At 50.5% G+C, this 22,343-nt stretch overlaps 1 protein-coding gene across 2 annotated transcripts in view; it reads left to right on the top strand.

Annotated features, from left to right (window-relative positions):
* Positions 1-2,790: 2,790 nt before the first annotated feature.
* SLC9A1 (solute carrier family 9 member A1) overlaps positions 2,791-22,343 on the top strand; it is a 71,361-nt gene continuing 51,808 nt past the window's right edge. For both annotated transcript variants that reach the window (XR_005235460.2, XM_007979850.3), the window contains exon 1: positions 2,791-3,982. Coding sequence is in view for 1 of the 2 variants with exons in the window: in XM_007979850.3 (XP_007978041.1) it covers positions 3,631-3,982 (352 nt within the window). In the remaining variant the exon portion in view is untranslated. The remainder of the gene's footprint in view (positions 3,983-22,343) is intronic.

Below are 22,343 nucleotides of genomic sequence, written 5' to 3' on the forward strand. Positions count from 1 at the left end.
TGGATATTATTATTTTATTTTACTTATTACTTTTAGAGACAGGGTCTCGCTATGTTGCCTAGGTTGGTCTTAAACTCCTGGCCTCAACTGATACTCCCATCTCAGGCTCCTGAGTTACTGGGATTACAGGCATGAGCCACTGCTCCTAGCTTATGATTATTTTAATATATTTTTCTGTGGAAGGATTGCATACCTAGAAAAAGTTGCACACATCTTGAGTCTTCAATGAGTTATCACAAAACAACTACATCGCTATAACCTTTGTAGTTATTGCCCAGTAAAGAAATAGAACATTTCCAGCATTCTAGAAGCCCTCATTATGTCCACTTTATGTCCCCTCCCAATTCCTACCACGTCCTTCCTCCCTCTGGCTTATCTCTGTGTTGCCAGAGCCCAGCACAAAGCCCTGTCAGGAGGCCCAGTAGACATTTGTTAAACTAAATTGAACCTCAAGTACTTGTGATGTGACCTTGTGCTAGACGCTTTGAATGTTTTGGCCTTACTCTTCCGCAAAACAGGGACAGTATTTCAGTGATTTCAATACCTCCCAACCCTAGTTGTACATCAGAGTCTTTGAAAAAAATACTTGGGCACAACCCTGAAGCAATCGAATTTAAATCTCTGAAGGTGGGTCCCAGGCAATGGTATTTTACAAAAGTTTATTCTTCTTATTATTATTGACAGGGCCTCCCTTTGTTGCCCAGGCTGGAGTGCTGTGGTACGATCATAGTTCACTGTAGTCTCAAACTCCTAGGTTCAAATGATACTCCTGCATCAGCCTCCCAAGTGGCTAGGACTACCATGGCCAGCTAATTTTATCAGACAATGGTATTTATTATTATTATTATTATTATTATTATTATTATTTTGAGACAGAGTCTCTCTCTCTGTTGCCCAGGCTGGAGTACAGTGACGCAGTCTTGGTTCACTGCAACCTCTGCCACTCAGGTTCAAGCAATTCTCCTGCCTCAGCCTCCTGAGTAGCTGGGATTACAGGCACACACCACCATGCCCGGCTAATTTTTGTATTTTTAGTAGAGACGGGGTTTCACCATGTTGGTCAGGCTGGTCTTGAACTCCCCTCGTGATCCACCTGCCTCAGCCTCCCAAAGTGCTGGGATTACAGGCATGAGCCACCACGCCCAGCCTAGACAATGGTATTTTAAAAAAGCTTTCCAGTGATTCCATTGTACAGCCATGATCCCTTGAACCTCACCAATTTCAACCAACACCATAGATTCAAATTTATGTTCCATTACTGAATGCATGCCACTGTTGTAGGTTGAATTGTGTCCCCATAAAAGAAGTTGAAGTCCTGCCGGGCGCGGTGGCTCAAGCCTGTAATCCCAGCACTTTGGGAGGCCGAGACGGGTGGATCACGAGGTCAGGAGATCGAGATCATCCTGGCTAACATGGTGAAACCCCGTCTCTACTAAGAAATACAAAAAATTAGCCGGGCGAGGTGGCGGCCGCCTGTAGTCCCAGCTACTCGGAGGCTGAGGCCGGAGAATGGCGGGAACCCGGGAGGCGGAGCTTGCAGTGAGCCGAGATCGCGCCACTGCACTCCAGCCTGGGCGACAAAGCGAGACTCCGTCTCAAAAAAAAAAAGAGGTTGAAGTCCTAATGCCCAGTGCCTGTGAAGATGGACTAATTAGGATGGAGTCTTTGAAGATGATCAGGTTAAGATGAAGTAATTAGGTTGGATTCCTAATCCAATGACTGGTGTCCTTATAAAAAGGGGATATCTGACTGGGGGTGGTGGCTCACCCCTGTAATCCCAGCACTTTGGGAGGCTGAGGCGGGCGGATCACCTGAGGTCAGGAGTTTGAGACCAGCCTGACCAACATGGTGAAACCCCATCTCTACTAAAAATACAAAAATTAGCTGGATGTGGTGGTGGGTGCCTGTAATCCCAGCTACTCTGGTGGCTGAGGCAAGAGAATCGCTTGAATCCAGGAGGCAGAGGTTGCAGTGAGCCGAGATGGCACCACTGCACTCCGGCCTGGACAACAAGAGCGAGATTCTATCTCAAAAAAAAAAAAAAAAACAGTGGAGGCGCGGAATCTGGACACAGAGACAGACACTGGGAGAACTCCATGGAATACCAGCTATTCCCAACAAACCACTGGAAGGTAGAAAGGCATGGGACAAATTCTCCCTCATAGCTCTCAGCTGAAACCAACCCTGCCAACACCTAGATCCGACCTCCAGCCTTCAGAACTGTGAGACAATCAATTTCTGTTGTTGCAGCCACCCAGTTTGTGGTACTTTGTTACGGTAGCCCTAGTAAGCAATGCAACTACTTACATAGTAGCCAGGGGACTCTCTTCACCTGTTTCCTCATCTGTAAAAGTGGAATTGTAATAATGTGCCAGGGTGCATTCCAAATAGTTTACACGGATTGTCTCAGTCATTACATCATCCCTCTGACATAGTCACTACTACTATCTCCACTTAACAGATGAGAAAGTTGTGAAACAGAAAGATTAAGTAACTTGCTCAAGGTCACACGGTAACTAAATACATAAACTAATAATACATTCTTTACAGGGTTATTGGAAAGCCCTTATGAGACTGCAGATGTGGACGTGAAATCGCTTTGTAAGTAGTCGGCATTTTACCCGCGTTAGTGAGGTTCTCTGTATATTCAGGACTTTTTCAGGACTTTTTTTTTTTTGTCATCTCTGACTCTCCTTCCTCTTCCTACGCGATACTTCCTTCCCTCGGCGACAGGGGCCGCTGCGCTGCGCGGGCACCGACGGTCTCTCTAGCCCGCCGCACCGGCTGCTCGCTGGTGCCTATAAGTGACAGCGCCGGGCTCAGCGAGGCTTCAGTCCGCTGCCGCCGGGGCCGGGGCTAGGGTTAGTTCTGGAGCTGGATCGGGAGCTGCAGCTGGGCCGGGGCGGAGCGCCGCGCTGCGCCGGGGCCGCGAGGAGGGGCGTGTTGCTGCTGGCCCACCGCGAGCCGCCCCCAGCCCGCGCCGAGGCGCCTTCCCGCCAGGCCGCCTGCCTCCGCCTTCCGCCTCTCTCCATTTCCCCGGAATCTCAGCCCGGCGCGCCTGGACCCCTGCCCTTCTCTGGGTGGACAAGCTCCCGGCCGCTTCTCGGTTTCACTCCTTCTCAGCCTGGGCTCCCAGCCCCCTCTCTCCTTTTCCTGGACTGGGTCTCACCCCCTTCGGTCCCCTTCCATTAGCTCAGGCTCCCTACCACTTCCCTTAGCCCACAGCCCAGAGTCCCAGCTCCTCAGTCACTTTCCTCAGCCAAAGGTCCCAGCCTTCCCTCTTCCTTTCCCTTGCACGGGTCCAGCCTATCCTGCCCCTTCCTCTATCCCTAGGGCTCTGTTTCCCACATCCCTCCTCCCCCTTCCCAGGCCTGGAGTTCCAGACCTTTTGGTCTCCTTCCGTGGTCCTTCCGGGGTGCTTGCCCCCTTTCTCCACTTTGGAGTTCCAGGTTGCAAACCCAGCCTCCCTCCACCCCCAGAAAATTGCTTCCATGGAAATGCCTCTCTAAAGCATGAACTTTTCCTAGAGACTACACCAGTCTCTCTTCCCACTTGCTGACCCCTTGCTACCTATGTGCCTGGTTTTACTCTCACTTGGGTAAGGTCGAGGCCGGCTCTGGGAGCAGCACCATGGTTCTGCGGTCTGGCATCTGTGGCCTCTCTCCACCTCGGATCTTCCCTTCCTTGCTCGTGGTGGTCGCTTTGGTGGGGCTGCTCCCTGTTCTCAGGAGCCATGGCCTCCAGCTCAGCCCAACTGCCAGCACCATTCGAAGCTCAGAGCCACCACGAGAACGCTCGATTGGAGATGTCACCACCGCTCCACCGGAGGTCACCCCAGAGAGCCGCCCTGTTAATCATTCCGTCACTGATCATGGCATGAAGCCGCGCAAGGCCTTTCCAGTCCTGGGCATCGACTACACACACGTGCGCACCCCCTTCGAGATCTCCCTCTGGATCCTTCTGGCCTGCCTCATGAAGATAGGTAAGTCCCGTTTGCTCCGATGCTGCGGCGGCCACCAGACTGGTGAGCTTCTTGCCTCATCTCGCACCATTTGAGGCTGTCCAGGACTAAGGATCTGAACTACCCCCATAAGGTAGGCAGTCTCCATCCTGCCACCTTGGTCCTTCTCAAGCTCCCGTTCTGTGACTTCTGATTTGTGACCTGAGGCTTCCCAAGATGGGAGGCAGCACTGTGCACAGAAGACAGCAGGTTTAGAGGATGGGATGCTTCTGATCCTAGCTCCCTTCAGTAAGGCTTCCACGACTGGCACGTCTTCTCTGGCTGGGCCAGATCCCCAGGAGAGCCAGGCACCCTGCTGTATGTGAGACAGAAAGGAGTGTCTTCTGGCAAGTGGCACATTCTGCTCTGTCAACAGCAACCAGTGCAATTTATGACAGGCTTTATTGGAGTGTGTTCCAGAATGGAGTATATTTCTACTTGGCCTGCTTGAGGAGTTTAAGCATAGTGGAGACCTGGGCAGGAAACTTACAAGTGTGGTGGAACACAGGGGATCCCCATATTCCCACCTTTCCTTCATCTCCAGAATGTTATCTGTCAGCTTTGCTTGCCTAGGCTAGTTAGGAGCCCCTGAGTCAATTTCCGGTCCAGGAATGCCATACTTTATAGGATCTGTGGGACAAGGGGCCCTGGAAATTTCTGAAGTCTGTTTTGGGAGTGGAGGGAGAGTAGAGGAGGTTGAGACTTGGTCCGACCCCAGCTCACTGCCAGGTCGCTGCCTGGCTGTGTCTCAGGGTGCTGTCTGGTCTGCTGCTCAATCAAGTAGGTGAGGTACATAGGGGGAGGCTAGGGATGTTCAGGCCTGAAGAGACTTTGAAACCTTTTGGGGAGAAGGAAACAGACAAGTTATTCCCTCTCAGAGTGTTGGTCTCCCTGCTAGGCCTGAGCGCTCTGTTCTGCTGAGTGACTGGGGTAGCTTACTGGAGCCTACATAGCCCAGAAGTCCCTAGAAGTGGTGTTCAGGGGGCCTTTGAAAGCTGCCTTTGCATTTTCAGCTTGCCCCCAGCTGGTTGTGGAAGGCATGAGGTCCTGGGACTCTGCTGTCCCCTCTGCCTGAGATTTGGGTTTGGGGATTTGGCAGGAAACCTTCCAGCTCTCCCAAGGACATGCAGGAGCTGAGCGGTGCTGCTGGGCTGGTGTGAGGCAGACTCTGGGACATGCTGCGGGAGGAAAGTGGTGCCTCTAATTTGATAGATCCAGGAGCTGGGTTCCTGGTGCAGGGCTCTTGTGCCAAGCTAGTCACAGTAGCAGAGCCTTACATGGAACTAAGCCATCAGCACCTATACCCTGATGGCACTTAGCTTCCTGGAGAGAAATCAAGGACTGGACAAGGGGAACCATGTGTACTGATTCCGACATAAATGCATGACCTTGAATAGCTGAGGCCTTTTTCTGCAGGTCTCCCTCACCTGTGAAATGGGTAAGACTCTCAATTTTACCATACCAATTGAGTCATGAAATGTCGTCTGATTTTGCTGTAAGAAGCTGAAGTGACAGTGATGTCATTTGACTGTGTAAGACCAGGAGGAGACCTCACAAGTGCAATCTATAAATTGCCTCCTGTCCCCAATCCCCTCACCTGCCCACCACACCTGGCATTCTATTAGGGCATTCAGGGCTGGCAGACACACTTTGAGTCTCAGTGGCTGCTGGTGGGACGACAGCATGACTACAGAGACCCCACTCTAGGCAGTCAGAAGTTTGTCCCTGCAGGCGTGGTATCTCTAGTGCTAATGAGGTCAGCTTGGCCTGGCCTGCTTTGTCGCCACCCAAGTGCTGTGCCCGGGACCCTGGGCAGCTGGAGAGCAGAGATGGTGCCATGGCAACAATATCAGTCTAGAAGTGAGGAAAACCTGGCTTCTCTTCCCACCTCCCTCTGTCCTTGGACCAGTCACGCCTCCCTACCCGTCAGTTGATTTTGGTGGTCCCTTCTAGGTGTGATATTTCTGTCATTCCACTGACAACTCTGGCGAGTCACTCAACCTTGGACCTCAGTTTTCCCATTGTGAAATGATGAGGCTGGGCGTGGTCTCCTTTCCAAAAGTCTGTCTCTGCCATGGAAAGGCATTTTTCTGCCTCTGAAAACAGGAGCTCTAGCATCTGGCCATGAGTGGAGAGAAAGGTGGTCCAAAGATCTGAAGACTCCCTGTTCAGGCCTCAAAAATGAAAGCCCATTTTTCCCAGCTTCCCCTTTGCAGTGTAGAATTCAGCTACCACTCTGCCGCTTAGCAGCATCTCTGAGCCTCAGTTTCCTCATGTATAAAAGGGGAACTAAGCTGGGCGCAGTGGCTCATGCCTGTAACCCCAGCACTTTGGGAGACTGAGGCAGGGTGGATTGCCTGAAGTCAGGAGTTTGAGACCAGCCTGGCCAACATGGTGAAACCCCGTCTCTACTAAAATTACAAAAAATTAGCTGGGCATGGTGGTGGGCGCCTGTAATCCCAGCTACTCTGGAGGCTGAGGCAGGAGGATCGCTTGAACCCGGAAGGCAGAGGTTGCAGTGAGCCGAGATTGCGCCATTGCACTCCAGCCTGGGCAACAATAGTGAAACCCCGTCTCTAAATAAATAAATAAATAAATATTTTAAAAATGGGAACTAATAGTATCCAGTTACAGTGCTATTAATGTGATGATTACATAAATTAATGCACATAAAACTGAGTTTGTATATACAGGAAGTGTTCAATGAGTAACATCTGCCCCTGTTAATATTTTAACCACCTACAGCAAATGCATCCCTACCTCAGCCTCCTACAACCTTCCTCTGAGCTGAAGGATTACAAATCTCTCAAACCTAGGCTGCCACCAGTGTCCTTCCTTAAGGTATCAGGGTTTCCATGTGTCCTATACTGTTCACTTGAGCTGGTCATGGCGGGAGGGAAGATGGCACCAGCTGCCTTGTGGGGATAAGGGTGGGGGGCTGAGGCCATGCTCCGTCTGCACTCTCAGATACCCAAGATCCTGGGAGCTGATTTTGGGGTCTTGCCTATTCTCTCAACACCCCAGCGTGGGTAGGAGTTCCGTTGGAGCCCTCATTCTGTCATCTATGGCAGCTGCTTCCCTTGCAGGTTACCCCTCCTTTAAGAATAGAAAGTACTTTGTGCAGTTCTCCTTCCTACCCTAACCATGGAGCAGAGCCTCAGGTAGACTCTTGCAGAGACTGGGGTGGGAGGAGCAGGGTGGGAGCTGAAGTTCTAGAACAGTTGCTTCTGGGTTCTAGTCTACCTCTGACTCAGTGGGTGACATTAGGCAAGTCACCTTCCCTCTCTGGGCCTTTTTTCTCCCCTCAACAGTCAGGAATTCTTACTTGTCCTTGCTGGGGAGGGGCTAGTGGTGTGAAGAGGATTTAGGCTATTGGGAAAACTATGGGAATGACTCCAAGCCTTACGAGTTAGATGCATTCCCCACCCCACATTGTGCTTTGGACCCTGCATGAACTCTGCTTTGTTCCGAGTTCACCTGACTCCCGGGCTAGTACTTATTCCAAGGGAGAGCTTCACTGTAACTCAGCACAGCACTGGCATCTCCTGCATTTGTTTACCCATGTTCCTGACCCGGAATGCCTGGCAGAGGCCCAGGAGCCCATAAAGCAGGTATTCATCTTGTCTCCTGACCAGGGACACAAAAGGCTTATTTTGTCCCTTTACATCTTATAGCTTTTTTTGGTTTTGGTCTTTGCAAGGCTAATCCTGCCATCTCCTCTGTAGATTAAGTCTGTGAATAGGGGAGATGGGGTCACTGCCCACTTGACATGCATGGATATCAGACCCAGCAACTGGTTTCCTGTGAAAGTGACACTAGAAGGTGCCTCTCTCACTTCTCAAAAGAAGAGAAGAACAAATAGCTTAAAGGTCACCTTGAAACTGTCTCAAGAAGCCCAGATAGGACTCTGTGAAAAGGAAGAGATGACCTTTTTCTCTTTGGGAAAATAGCAGACTGACTGCAGAACAGTGGGAGGGAGGTCAACTGGGGACTGGAGGAAGACTTCAGGTAGGACATGTGTCTCTAGGAGTGCCAAGGCACTTAGAGGGCTTAGTTGGTCAGATTACCCAGACTTCATTCTGCTGAGCACCCACGAAGCTTGCCTTTTCTCTCCTTCCGAGCCAGCCCCATGGCATCCAGCCCTGGTATAAAGGAAAGACGTGGTCAGAAGCCCTGGGTTCTGCTCCTGACCCTGCCTCTCGGTACCTGTGTGACCATGAACCTTGAGGTCCGTACACCCCATTCTCTGAACCTGACTTGCCTCATCCTTAAGACCAGTGTAGAGGCTGAATGTGGGAACGCCTGGTAGAATGCCTAGCTCACTGTAGTAACTTTCAGGGCCATGCAGATTCTTCCCCTTTTGGGAGGTCTTCCCAGCCCACAGCAGTCACTTGCTCTTTCTCTCCCAAACCCTTTTCCCTTATTGTTTATCCATAACATTGGCATGAGGCCTTGCCTGCCCTGTGACATCTCCCGTGTTGAATGGGTGTGTGTGTTTTAATAATAGTTGCCACTTGGTATCTACAGAGTAGTGTCAGGCACTTTATAAAAGCAATCTTATTTAATCCTTACTCAAATCATAAGAGATAAAAGATGTCTCTGTTTTGCAGATGAGGAAATGGCTCAGAGAGGTTATCTTCAGTGATGTTGAACTGCTATTTATTGTCTGTTCGAGTCTTGGCATAGCCTCCTAGAGGGGTGCAGCTGCATCTCCTGCCTCTGGCATTGCCTGCAGCAGATGCGCACAGCCCTGCACTGAGAAGCTCCCAGCTCGCTGCACCTGCACTCAGGAATTGTAGGACTCCCTCTAGGAGTTGGGCGCATGTCATTGGTGGGAGCCTTGTCCCTGCCTTGAGAAAGCTGTAGGTGTTCTGTGTCCGGCTGTGCGCCTGTCCTTTGTTTTTGTGAGTCTCCTTGGATGCAGCCGAATCCTGCATTCAGGTAGGGCCTATCCCTTGTTCTCTGCTAGCGACCCTGCCTGCCATCTCTCTGTCGGTGCCCTCTCAGCCATCAGACCAGAGCGTGCTTCTTCCCTGCTTGGGCAGGGGAGTGCCAGGTAAAGGGTGATCTCCTTTAGCCACAAGGGGTGGCTGACCTTATGACCTCCTGCCTCTGAGCAGGAAAGGTGACAGGCTGCTTTTGGTTACCCTCAGGGCCCAGCAGAGTCCCCTGAGAGGCAGCCTCTGTTGGGAGCGGGTGGCACAACTTTGTTTAGCTCTACAAGGCAGGAGGAGTTTAGTAGTACTTCTCATTAGCACTGAAATTTGTTTCCAAAGCACTTGCATGTACAATCTTTAATTTAGATCTTCTCAGTGGTCCTGTGGGTTGGAATAGCGTGTGGTATTGATGTGTTCATTTTACATCTAAGGAAACTGAGCCTTCGGTTGTGACCTGCCTGAGGTCACTTAGCAAGCCTGGGACTAATCACTCAAAGCCAAACTCTCTCCTGCCAGGCCAACATGCTGCATTCTTGTTGGATCAAGGGGGATGAGCGATTTAAAGGGGCTTTGAGGAGAGTAAATGACCAGACACATCCACATTGGTAACCTGGATTGTTGTCAGGAGGGACACCTGTTCCTACTGCAGGAAGGAAGGGCTAAAGGGTCCAGGTGCTCTGGAGCCCTGACAGCTTTGGCTCAGCTCCAAGTTCTTTTCTACAACTTGAACATACCTGTATTTGCATGAAGGAGGATGAGGGCCAGAGTCGTACTGGGGACTGTCATTCTCATAGCCATTATCTGTGGAACGGCAAATCTTTGAAATGGAGGACTTATCCTTTCCCCCAAAATGTTGTATGCCCCCTCTGGGAGAGAAAAGGAGAGGCAGAGAAATGATTACAATGGAGAACATGCAGGATGGGGTGAAAGGTCAAGAGACCTGAGATCTAGTCTCAGCTCTCTGTTGCCCAGCTGTGTGACTTTAGGCAAGGCATAACCTCTCTGAGCCCCTGTTTTCTTTTTTCTTTTATTTTGAGACAAGAGTTTTGCTTTTGTTGCCCAGCCTGGAGTGCAGCGGTGCAATCTCAACTCGCTGCAACCTCTGCCTCTCAGGTTCAAGCGATTCTTCTGCCTCGGCCTCCTGAGTGGTGGGGATTACAGGCATGTGCCACCACACCCGGCTAATTTTGTATTTTTAGTAGGGATGGGGTTTTGCCATGTTGGTCAGGCTCATCTTAAACTCCTGACCCCAGGTGATCCGCCCACCTTGGCCTCCCAAAGTGCTGGGATCACAGGTGTGAGCCACCGCTCCAGGCCTGAGCCCGTTTTCTAATTGATATTATAGATTCAAATAATAGATTATAGGCCGGTCTCGAACTCCTGACCTCAGGTGATCTGCCCACCTCAGTCTCCCAAAGTCCTGATATTACAGGCATGAGCCACTGCGCCCGGCCTAATTTTTGTATTTTTAGTAGAGATGGGTTTTTGCCATGTTGGCCAGGCTGGTCTTGAACTCCTGACCTCAGGCGATCTGCCTGTCCTGGCCTCCCAAAGTGCTGGGATTACAGGCATGAGCCACTGCGCCCAGCTGGTAATTGGTGATGTATTTGTTAAATACTTGTTAATTATATTAGCTGCCACTTACTAATTTTTTACTTTGTTTATTTTTGAGACAGGATTTCGCTCTGTCTCCTAGGCTGGAGTGCAGTGGCGCAATCACAACTCACTACAGCTTCAACCTCCTGGGCTCAGGCAATACCCCCACCTCAGCCTCCTGAGTAGCTGGGACCACAGGCATGGGCTGCCACATCTGGCTAAGCTGCTACTTATTCATACCTAGTTTAGAGGTTGTGAGAGGTACTTGCACAGCTAGAAAACATTGGGGTTTAAGCCCGGATTTGTCTGACTTCAGAGCCTGTGTTCTTTTCATCCTCCTGCCCTGATTCCAAGGGCTTTTTCAGTTTAGAAATTTAATTTTTCCCATAATCATTTTGAATTGGGGGAGATTTAAAGGCTTTAGTATTTTGAGCCTTGGATCACTTCTTGGGTTTGGGGAAAAAGCTTACCCACTCCAAGTCCCACTGTGAAGCAAATAACCTTTCTCGGAGGTGGCAGCATGCAGAAAAATATAGGAGTGACAGGGAACTGGAGCTGGGGGTCTGAGGCTGTCTCTGGGAATGCCAGCCCGTACACAGCCTCCTTTCCTCCTCACTGCCTCTCTCACCTGCCTCCTTTCCTCCTGAGGCAGGGAGAGAAGGCTCGCTCAGCACACCCAGGACCTGGGTTATTCCTGAGTCATCCATCGCCTGTGTGGGCCTCATTTTGCAGCACTCGCTCCCCCTGCAAATGTCTGAGTCAGACATGTCTCCCCAAGGTTGTCTGCATACACTGCACTGGGCCAAACTGTCTCTAGATGCCGATAAACATCAACTGATACTTTAAAGCAGCCCGTGATTATATGTTGGTATTTTAATCTTATGGGCTAATCTAATTTTAACTGAACTAAGTTTTGGGTTGGGCCTGGAGCAGTGGGCTGCCCCCCTTCCCTGGGATCATGCTGACTTCATTTTCTTCCCCCTAAAGCTCATCTAATATACAGGGCCAGTTTTGGGGTCTATTAGGCCAGACCTGAGCCCTGAGTTTTTATACTACTTGCCAAGAATCCAGAATTCCCCCAAATTACCCCAGCACGTTCTTTCCTGAAAAGATATGTCCTTAAGCAGTTCCAACTGAGATTCAGGATGAGAAACTCTGTTCCTTCCCAGGCCCCCTTCCCTGTCCCTTGGGGAGCACTTACCCCTAAGCCCAGACTGGCCTTTCCACAGTGCTGAGCCTGTTTGAGACCAGGCTACAGAAGGCGGAGGAGTGATATCACAGCTGTGTGATAGAGCCCACAAGTTCACAAAACCAATAAATAGCTAACACTTGCATAGCATTTGCCGTTTGCCAAGTGAAGCTGGAAGAGGCTGTGTCTTTGCACCAGCCAGCCGGGACCAAGAGCAGCTCACTAAGATCCTGGGTGGAAGAGGCAGGTCAGCTGAAATCAGCCAGCAGGCATTTAGCATATGGCCATCAAGGAACAAAGAAGAGTAAACCCAGGCCCTGCTCTTTAGGAGCTTCCAGCCTGCCAGGGCTGGGCAGACTCCTGGCAGAGGCAAAGTGCAGAGGGAGCAAGCAGTCCCTGAGGACTGGGGTGTTTAGAGAAGGCCTCTCAAAGGAGGTGGAACATGAGTCTGAGTCTTGAAGGATGGAAAGGAATTAGATAAGCAGGCCATACTTAGTACCAATTTCCTTAAGAATGTAAGCCTCTTGAGGACAGAGCCTTTGTTCACTTTCTTTTTTTTTCCTTTTTTTTGAGATGGAATCCTGCTCTCACCCTGGTTGGAGTGCTGGAGTGCAGTGGCGTGATCTCATTTCACTGCAACTTCTACCTCCCAGGTTCAAGCAATTCTCCTGCCTCAGTCTCTGGAGTAGCTGGGATTACAGGTGCACATCACCACGCCCAGCTAATTTTTTGTGTTTTTAGTAGAGATGGAGTTTTGCTATGTTGGCCAGTCTGGTCTTGAACTCCTGACCTCAGGTGATCTGCCCACCTCGGCCTCCCAAAGTGCTGAGATTACAGGCGTGAGCCACCACGCCCAGCCTGTTCACTTTCTTATCTCTGCCTGGCATAGAGTAAGGGCTCCATAAATATTTGGGGAAGGAATACATGAATGAATATGTGATTGACTTCAGTGTAAAGATAGGATCCCTGCAAAGCCCTGGGGCAGACAAGAAACCAGTTTGACTGCTCAGAGAGGAGAGAGAGCAAAGGTTGCAGAGGCTCCTTGGCACCAGACTGCCAAGCCAGGGAGTTTAACTGAGCTTGCTGGGAGGACACTCACAGAATGATGCCTTAGGCGCCAGTCAGTGTTTACATGGTGCTGCTGTGGCCACCTCCCTCGGCTTGGCTCTAATGGAGGGTCTGCAAGGGCATCCTCTCTGGGCTGGGTGGGGTCTCTCTGGGAAGATCTGGATCTGTTTGGTCTGCCCTCAATTTGTGTAAGTAAAAGTAAGATACCAGAGCTTCCTTGGGGAGCTGCCGAGAGCCCTAATTGAATTAAGCTTTTCCTGGGAAGATTCCTCAAGCCATAAACTGCACTGTGACTGTAAATTAATGAGACCAGTGCCTGTAAACCATACAAGAAGGCAATCTTGTTAATTTATAGTTGTACCTGGACAGGTTTACTTATGGCTTCTCTTTGCTTTTATGTGTATTGGGAATGGGTGGACTGGGCCAGAATCTCCTTTCTATGGCAGGTTTGTTTTTGTAATATGAATAAATAAAACATGTCAATGGTAAAAACAAAATAAAACAACAAAAATAAAACCCAACAGTACAGAGGGTATTGAGGTGAAAAGGAAAAGTCCCTCTCATTACTTCTGTGACCACTCCCACTGTCATACATTCCAGAGGTTACCACTGTTTACTGTCTTGTCCATCTTTTTTAGAAATTCTCCATGCATATATTGAGTATGTGAGTATGTGTGCATGCAGGGCAAATTTAGTTTTCATAAAGCCATTGCATAAAGGAAAAGAGCTCTAGGCTGGTAACTGGGGACCTGGGTCCTAGTCCTAACTCGCCTCTTTCCTGCATATTGACCTTTGCTAAGCTGTGTTTGCCTTCCTGGGCCTTAGTTTCCCTATCTGTCAATTTCATCTTGAAGGGCTCTCTGGGGAAAGGCAGTCATTCCAGGGAAGCCCCTGTTCTGTTGAGGCCTAAGCAGACTGTGAGGCCGTCAGACTGAAAACTCTGCAGCTCTGTCCTTTGGGAGTAGGCCAGTGCTGTCAGTGAGCCCTGGCTTCAAAGGACAGAATTCAGTACAAGTACAGATCATGGTCATCTCTAAGTCGAGCTGAGGGTTACAGGGTTGAAGAAATGAGCCCACAGGGAGCCAGCCGTCTTGCTGGGGAAATGAGACAACATACAAGGGAGAAAGCACAGATGGGAAATTGGGTGGTTCAGGCTGGATGCTCAGGGGAATCAGAGGAAAGGAGGAGAGATGAGGGAAGCTTCTTAAGGCCTTGAGAGATGGGCTGGGGTAGAAGAGGAACATCATTCAGGAGGGGTTGCTAAGGGCTTCTGGTTTAGGTGAGAGGATGGACTGGATGATCTGATCTGTTGTTCTTCTAGGATCTAGGTTTCTAAGATTGTTTCTGGGTCCATGATAAAGTTTGTGGAGCTCCCAAAATAGTCTGCAGACAGTTGTATATATGTGATTTTATCAAGGGAGAAGGCCCATAGTAGACTCAGATTTTTTTTTTTTTTTAACACAGTTGATTGTCATGTGTAAGCCACAGATTCTGAAGGCTAAGAGCTTCTGCCTTTTATGCGGTGGGAACTTGAAGAAGGGTATAGGACTAACTGGTCTGGGATGAATCCTTGGAGGAGGTGGTACTTAATTCTGGGATGAGTAGGGTTTGCCTGGGGGACTGCAGAATATCTTCCAGGCAAGGAGAAGGACCCTAGAGTGAGTAAGCTGTGTCCTGAGAGAAGGGAAAGGAAAATGAGTCCTTAAAGTAGAGAAAAACTTTTCTGGGTTGGAAATCAAAGCAGATGCAGCATGCTCCGCCTACACTGTGCAGGCAGAGAAGGTACTGGCTTCTTTATGCCCTCTGGGTCTGCTGGGTTGCCATGGTGAGCCCAGCTCACACCCAGTAGGTGACTCAGACCTCCTGCCCATTTCCCTAAAGCGGCTAGGGCCCAGGCACATCTCTGAGGTTCTGGTAGCGGGGAAGCAGCCACCTTTGAGGCAGCAGACGCAAGAGAAAGCCTCTGAAGGTGGACAGGCTTTGAGGATACAGCTAGGAAGCCCTGACTGATCTCTGCTGTTTCCTGGACTGAAGGTCCCTGTTCTCTGTTCTCACTCTGCTTCTGGGAGTGAAAGTATAGGATATTCTAATTCTAGAATGTTAGAGATGGAAAGATCCTTATCATAGCTTGTAACCCCCAGGCCCAAAGGGGAAATGGAGATGTTTTGATCAAGTTCTCTTTTTCCAGTTGAGGTCCGAGACGATTGGCCCCAGGCCACACATGAATTAATGGCAGAGGCAGGCATCTTCCCTGCTCTGTTAACTAACTCAGGCGTCTCTAGGCAGTAAGACCTGGACAGTGGATCAAGAGGAGGGGCTGTGGTTTTTGACTTGGATATTGGTAGCACTGGCAAATCTCAGTTCTTCCAGTGGGCCCTTTAAGCCTAGAGAAGGGCAGCTTCCTCCTGGGGTATCTATTAGGGAGCTGTCCTTGGCAGAGAAACCATTGGTCCTTACACTGGTCCTTACAGGGGAGCCAAGTACAGGTCTTAGGACCTCTGAGCCAGCCCAGAGGCTTCTGCCTTCACGCATTGAATCCCTCAGGTCGTGTAATCCATCACAAGCCAGTGTTGAGCTTGGGTGCTGTACTTTTTATAGCATCTTTGCCATCAAGCCAGGGAATAAGATCTTACCTCCCCAGTGGCCAGGGCCCACAGGAATCTGGATGCTGTACCAGGTAGGCATTATGCCAGCGTGAGGCGGAGCCAACTTACCTAGCTGGGCAAAGCCTAAGACTCAGATTACAGCAAGATGGGGGAGGGGAAGCAGGCACCCTACCCCACCCTCTTCCCTGACTGAGCCCTACCTGCCTTGCTGGTGGAAGGTGCAGAGATGCATGAGAACTGCTTTTCTTACCGAGCTCAATGCCTTGTTTGAGAAATGCAGTTCAGATGCAGAACAGTCAGACAGTAGAAAGGGGGTGTGATTTGAAGTACAGGTAGAATTCTATGGGAATTTAGAGATGGGAGAGAGAACCTCGTACCTGGGAAGATCCCGGGAGGCTGTGCAAGTGATCACTGAGCTAGGCCTTGAAGTATATGTAGGATTTAGATGAGATACTTGAGTGAAATCTCACTGGGCACAGCCAGAAGCTTCTACTTGGTTCAGAACCTCTGGATTGCAGAAGAATGCCCCAGAGCAGGTCCCTTTGGAAGCATGCCCACAGGCATGGTGTTTAGAAAAACAAGTTTTGCAGCTTGACAGAACTGTGTTCAAATCTCAGCTTCACTACTTTGTAGCACCGTGACCTTGGGCAAGTCACTTATCCTGTTTTAAACATTTTTTTATTTAATTTTTTATTTTGAGATGGAGGTTCTCTCTGTCACCCAGACTGGAGTACAGTGGCACAATCTTCGCTCACTGCAACTTCTGCCTCCCTGCTTTAAGCGATTCTCCTGCCTCCCAAGTAGCTGGGATTACAGGCTTGTGCCACCACGCCTGGCTAATTTTTGTATTTTTAGTAGAGATGAGGTTTCATCATGTTGGCCAGGCTGGTTTTGAACTCCTGACCTCAAGTGATCTCCCCACCTGGTCCTCCCAAAGTGCTGGGATTACAGGCGTGAGCTGCCGTGCCTGGCCTGTGGAGGTGACTTGCCTAGTGTCACATAGCCTAACTGTGGCACAGTTTAAGCTGGACTCCAGAGCTTCCCCTTCCAAGTCCTGTGCTATTTCTCCGACATAACATTTATGTTTTGTTACCCCACCTAGCTGGAGTAGCAAGACTGATCGCCTGAAACATTTAATGAGCAAAGCGTGATTTTGTATGACAACTTGATGTGTAGCTATAAAAGCACTCAATTTTGCAGAACAGATGATGGTTTTAAAAATAGTCCCAGCTATGATAAGTGCTAGGTGAGTGATGCCAGTATTAAGGGGAGAAGGTGTGCCCTTTTTAAGCTACATCATCCTGTCTGAGCCTCAGTTTCCCCAGTCTAAAGGGGTTGATGTCTGTAAAGCCCTGAGCACATTAAAAGTGCTCAGTAATGGCAGTTGCTACTATTCCTGGAGCCTTAAAGGAAGAGGTGAGGGTGGGGTCAAGCACTGGAGGATGGTTTTAGGTATATGGACTGGAGGGCATTGGGGTGAGCTGAGTACTGAGGTTGGGGCTGCAAATGAGACCATGAGCTGAATTATCTGAGTTTGTTCTTTAGTTGGGAGGTAGGGAGACACATGTTCAGCAATTGGATTCGTGCTGATAAATACTGTACTGAAGATGGAAAGATGGATAAATATAATCCCAGCCTCAAGGGAGAGGCTGGCATGTAAACAGGCACTTGTGATGTGCTGTGAAGTGCTGCAGCAGGAGCCTGCAGAGCTGTTGGTGTGCAGGAGGGAGGAGTGGAGGTGGATGGGTCAGGAAAGGCTTCCCAGAGCTTTGAGCTGGGTCCTGAGGGTTAACAATGAGTGTTTTGGCCAGGTGCGTTGGCTCACACCCATAATCCCAGCACTTTGGGAGGCTGAGATGGGCGGATCACTTGAGGTCAGGAGTTCCAAACCAGCCTGGACAACATGGTGAAAGCCCGTCTCTACTAAAAATACAAAAATTAGCCAGGTGTGATGGCACAAGTCTCTAATCCCAGCTACTTGGTAGGTTGGGACAGGAGAATGGCTTGAACCCAGTAGGCGAAGGTTGCTATGAGCCGAGATCGCCTCACTGCACTCTGGCCTAGGCGACAGAGCAAAACTCTGTTTCAAAAAGAAAAAAAAAAAAAGAATGAGTGTGCTTAGCTCACACAGAGGGGAGAACTGGAGAAGGACACAGAGACGTGAATGATGCAGAGCCACAGATCACGCAGAACCATTGACCTTTGCTTCTGAAACTCATTGGGATGTTTCCAACCCTTCCACCTCATCCCCAAACACGCCTCACTCACCTGCTTGGCTGGGCAGAGAAGCTAACTGCACCTGTGGGGCAGTGAGCACCTGTGATGGCTGTCACCCTGGTACAGACAGAGCTACCTACCGCTTACTGAGACCCTGCCAGTGCCTGGCTTTGTTCTGAGGGTTTCGCTTAGTGCATCATTGTCTTCTGCACTATGTGACGCCCCGAAGGTGCGAGTCATGGTTTCTAGCTTTATTTAGCTTACAGCTACTTTAGGAAAGTGAAACAGGGAATCATTAAGTGCTCAATGATTGCTGTGCTGTTGCCTCAAAGAACAGGAGACCTTTAGGGAGGGGGGAAATGTGGCTGGAATGAGCATGGAGCAGAGATCTTTGTGCAAACACCTTCACCAGACCCTTCTAAGAGGGAGGAAAAGTGACCAGTCAGGCAAGGGCCATGACACTGGTCAAGGCTCTTTGCAAGCTCTGAGTACTGGGTATGAACAGGCACCTGTTGGGGGGCCCAGCCAGCTGCAGGAAAAGTCTGGGTGAGGAGTCAGTGAGAAATAAGACTGGGTAGGTGGGTGGGGCTGGATGAAGCATCTGGAACTCCAGAGGGGTGTAGACTTGGCCAGAGCTCCTCAGACTGGTGGCAGACACAACCACACTTGTCAAAGACTTGCCCCTTCACTCCATCTCCACTATGAGCATCTCCAACCTGGGTGACTCCCAGACCTCCCGAATGGTCTTGTGGCTCCACTGCTGTCTGCCTGCAGGCAGCTCTCCACAGAGCAGCTACAGGGAGCTTTGAGACCTGTAAACCAGAGCATGGTGTTCCCCCTGCTGAAAACCTTTCAAATGCTTCCTGATGAACCTGGGAGAAAATGCAAGGAAAGCGTGGCCCACCCCTTTCTCCACCTCATGCCCCTCTACCCTTTCCCTTACTACAGTCATACCAGCCTTCCTGTGTCCCCTACGCACATCTGCCTTGCCAGGCCCGTTCCTCCATACAGCTGTGGCACTTGCTCGTTCCCCAGCCTGGAGCACTGCCCCTAGACTGCCGCATGCCGGCGCTCTCATTCAGGTCCCACATCAAACGTCATCTCTTCAGAGAGGCCTCCCTGACCATCCAGTCTAACGTGCAGCACGCGCCCCACCAACTGCCTCTGCCCCCATGTCAGACACTATTCTGGATCTGAGGACACAGCCAGGAACAAGACAGAAGAGGCTCCTGATGTCAGGGAGCTCCCATGCCAGCATGGAGCATTGGATGTGGACACAGCAGTGTCAGGCACTGGTAAGTGTCCTGAAGAAGGCAGACATGAGGGAGAGGCGGGGCTGCTGGATGGCCAACAAGGGTTCTCTAAGGAGCTGGCGTCTGAGCTGAGACCCAAAGGACAAGAGCAGTCCATCTTCCAAAGACTAGGGCCCCTGAGAAGGGTGTATTTGAGGAACCTGAAGTGCAGGGGAAGAAGGGAAGCGTGGTGTGAGAATGGAAAAGAGGGCAGAAGCCAGATCATGTTGGGCCCGTGGGCCTGGGGCTAGGATTCATGGTACTGTATGGTGCCATCAAAGGCTCTTGAGTAGCATGACATGGTCTGACCTGAGGAGGGATGTGCGGACAGCTTGGGAGTGTGGTAGAGTCGGCTCAGGCCCTGGGCTGGCCCCAGAGTGCCCTGCCTACCAGCAGCTCAGCCTGGGTCTATGAGGGCAACAGAGTAAAGCTTCCTGACAGGCAGCACTGGCCAAGCCAGCAGTGAGATGGAAGCTGCAGCCTAGGAGAGCAGCTAGCAGGGAGAGGCGAGCAGGGTGCTGGAGCAGAGTGGGCGTGGAGTTGGGGGCACGTGGGGGAGGGAGGGGCTGAGTGGTCACCAGGCTCTGCTGGACTCCTGCCGGCCACCCCTCCCTTGGTGAGCCTCAGCGCCTGCAGGCAAACAGTCACCGGACCTGTCATGTGGGAGACGTGGCATTGGTGAACAGCAGGGTTGGACATGCCTGTTCCCTGCTGAACCCTATGGCCATGACCTGGGAGTTGTCAGCTCAGGAAAGGGCAGACCTAGAATCAGAACCAGACTTTAGTGCTGGGAGGGATCCTAGAGACTGCAGGAGTCCGGGAGGAAAAGATAAGGGGTTAGGGAATCAAAAGACCTGGACTGAAACCCCTCTCCCCCACTTGCAGCTGTGTGGTCCCCGTGTGCAAAGGTGTGGTGGTTACATGAGAATGCTGTGGCGAGCACCTAGCAGTAAGGGCTTCTAAATGTCTGACATGATGACAGAGCCTGTCCCAACCCCCTCAGCTCACAGAGGAAGCAGAGGCCAGGGCGGAAGTGACTTGCTCAAGGGCCACAGAGCTGCATTGAGCTCAGCTCCCCGACCTCTAGTCCAGGCTCTCCTGTGATGCTATAAGTGGTCCTTCTTCCCACATCGTTCCCTCTGCAGAGGTGAGGCGGCCTCCTGCCTGTCCCACTTTCTTTTCAGCCTGCCTCTGATCACCTACCATGCAGCAGACACAGCTGCGTGGTTGGTGGTTCCCACCCTGGAAGCGCTGACACTTGTGTGTGGGAGACAGACACGTAAACAGCTAAAACACAAGGCAGGCTGAAGTGCCGCAGGGACACAGCACGTTGCAGGTGGGCCCTGGGGGCAGATGGGGCTCCATCTGGCACTACCACTTACAATGGAATGGCAGTGAGGCCCAAACCGAAGTTAGAACAGATCAAGAGGGCCTTGGATTAAATGCAGAGGAGCGTGGGCTCTTTCCTGAAGATGGGGGAACTGCAGAGGTTCTGGAAGAGCCATGGACCATGACTGGCCTGTGTTTAGGATGAGGGCTTTCCTGGCTGATGGAGAAGGGACTAGATGAAGCTTTTTCCCCAGTGTTCTTGGCTCTGGGAATTTTCCGCCTCCTCCTTCCATGGATAATTATCCTTCCTAAGAAACTGATCAGATGGGAAACTGCAGGAAATTGTTTGGGACAGGGATTGTGTAGGAGTTGGGGGGAGAGTGGAGAGGATGTAGCTGGAGAGGGGGATCCGTGCCAAGCAGCAGGTGGTGGCTCCCTTCAGAGGGGAGGGAGGGAAGCCTGGGCAGGGCTGGGAATTTAGAGCAGGAAGATACAGGTGCTTCTGGGGGAGCTGAGTCCCTCAAAACTCCTGGTCTTGTCCTTGGTTGAGGATAGGGATTAGGATGACTGGCAGGGTCTGACTTTTCTGGGTCTACAAGAGCTGGGGAAAGTGTGAGGCAGTGTGGCCCAGTGGGTGGGGCCAAGCCCAGTCCCAGCTCTGCTTGGAAATTCCTATATTGTGGGCCAGGGTTAGTTAGGAGTGGTGAGTGTGCACTGGGCATCCTCCCTTGGCACAGAGCAGTCCTTCTCCTGTCCCCTGCTCCCAGCAGACCCAGAGCTTGAGTTGTGGACCTGGCTGCTGTCCCCACGCTAGTTAAGCAGCAGGTCTCCATGTGACTGAACCACAGGGACGGGTGCTTAGCACTGAGGAGAAGGGGCTCACCACTTCTGAGGCCAGGAGCAAGACTGCCTCTAGAGGGGCCCAGAAGGCTCTGCAGGTGGAGATTCAAGGCATCCTTCTGGGCAGTCAGGGGCCAATAGAGACTGCAGAGTCCAATAGACCTGTCTGAATCCCAGCTCCACTACCTGCCTGCTATATGCCTATAGGCTGATTATCTGACCTGTGTCATTTTTCTGCAGATAATTCTGGGGTAACCACAATTCTGACTTGGATCATCATCAGTTGATCTTACCTGTTCTTGAACTTCATCTGAATGGAATCATAGGTACTCTTGTGTGTCTGGCTGCTTTTGCTCAGCCTCTCTGTAAGGTTCCTCTTCACCGTCACATGTAGCAGAGGTTTGTTCATTTTATTGCTGTTCGGTGTTACCGCGTATGAATACAGCACAGTTGGCTCACTCTCCTGTTGATGGGCTTTTGGATTGGTTCCCTTTTTTTGACAATTGTGAATAAAGCTGCTCTGAGCATTCTTGTACTCCATAGGGTTTTGTGAGAATTAAATGAAATAATCTGTGACAGTAAAGTGTTTAATACTGAATTTTGACTCAGAGCAGGTGCTCAGAACATTTTCCCTCCAGATTTTTTTTTTTTTCAGAAAAAAGGAAGAAATAAAAAAAATTCAAACACTGCTTAAGTATATAAAGAAGAAAAATGCAAGTCATACCCCTTTTACTCCCCTGCTTCTCGGGCTGAGCACTCTGAATAGTTCATCCTGGACTTTTCTCTACAGTGGTGTGAACCGCTTTTTCATAAAAAATGTTAAGCCAGGCACCGTGGCTCACCCCTGTAATCCCAGCACTTTGGGAGACCAACGTGGGAGCATCATTTGAACCTGGGAGTTTCAGACCAGCCTGGGCAACCTAGGGAGACCCTGTCTCTACAAAAATAAAAAATTAGCAGGTCATGGTGGCACAGGCCTGTGGTGCCAGCTACTTGGGAGGCTGAAGCGGGAGGATTGCTTGAGCTCAAGAAGTCGAGGCTGCAGTGAGCCATGATTGTGCCACTGCACTCCAGTCTGACAGAGCGAGACTCTGCCTAAAAAAAAAAAAAATTGGCATAAAAGCAACTATGCTGGTCTGGCATGGTGGCTCACGCCTGTAATCCCAGCACTTTGGGAGCCCGAGGCAGGCAGATCACCTGAGGTCAGGAGTTGGAGACCAGCCTGGCCAACATGGTGAAACCCCGTCTCTACTAAAAATACAAAAATTA

The sequence above is a fragment of the Chlorocebus sabaeus genome, chromosome 20, assembly GCF_047675955.1.
Source record: "Chlorocebus sabaeus isolate Y175 chromosome 20, mChlSab1.0.hap1, whole genome shotgun sequence".
Taxonomy (NCBI): Eukaryota; Metazoa; Chordata; class Mammalia; order Primates; family Cercopithecidae; genus Chlorocebus; species Chlorocebus sabaeus.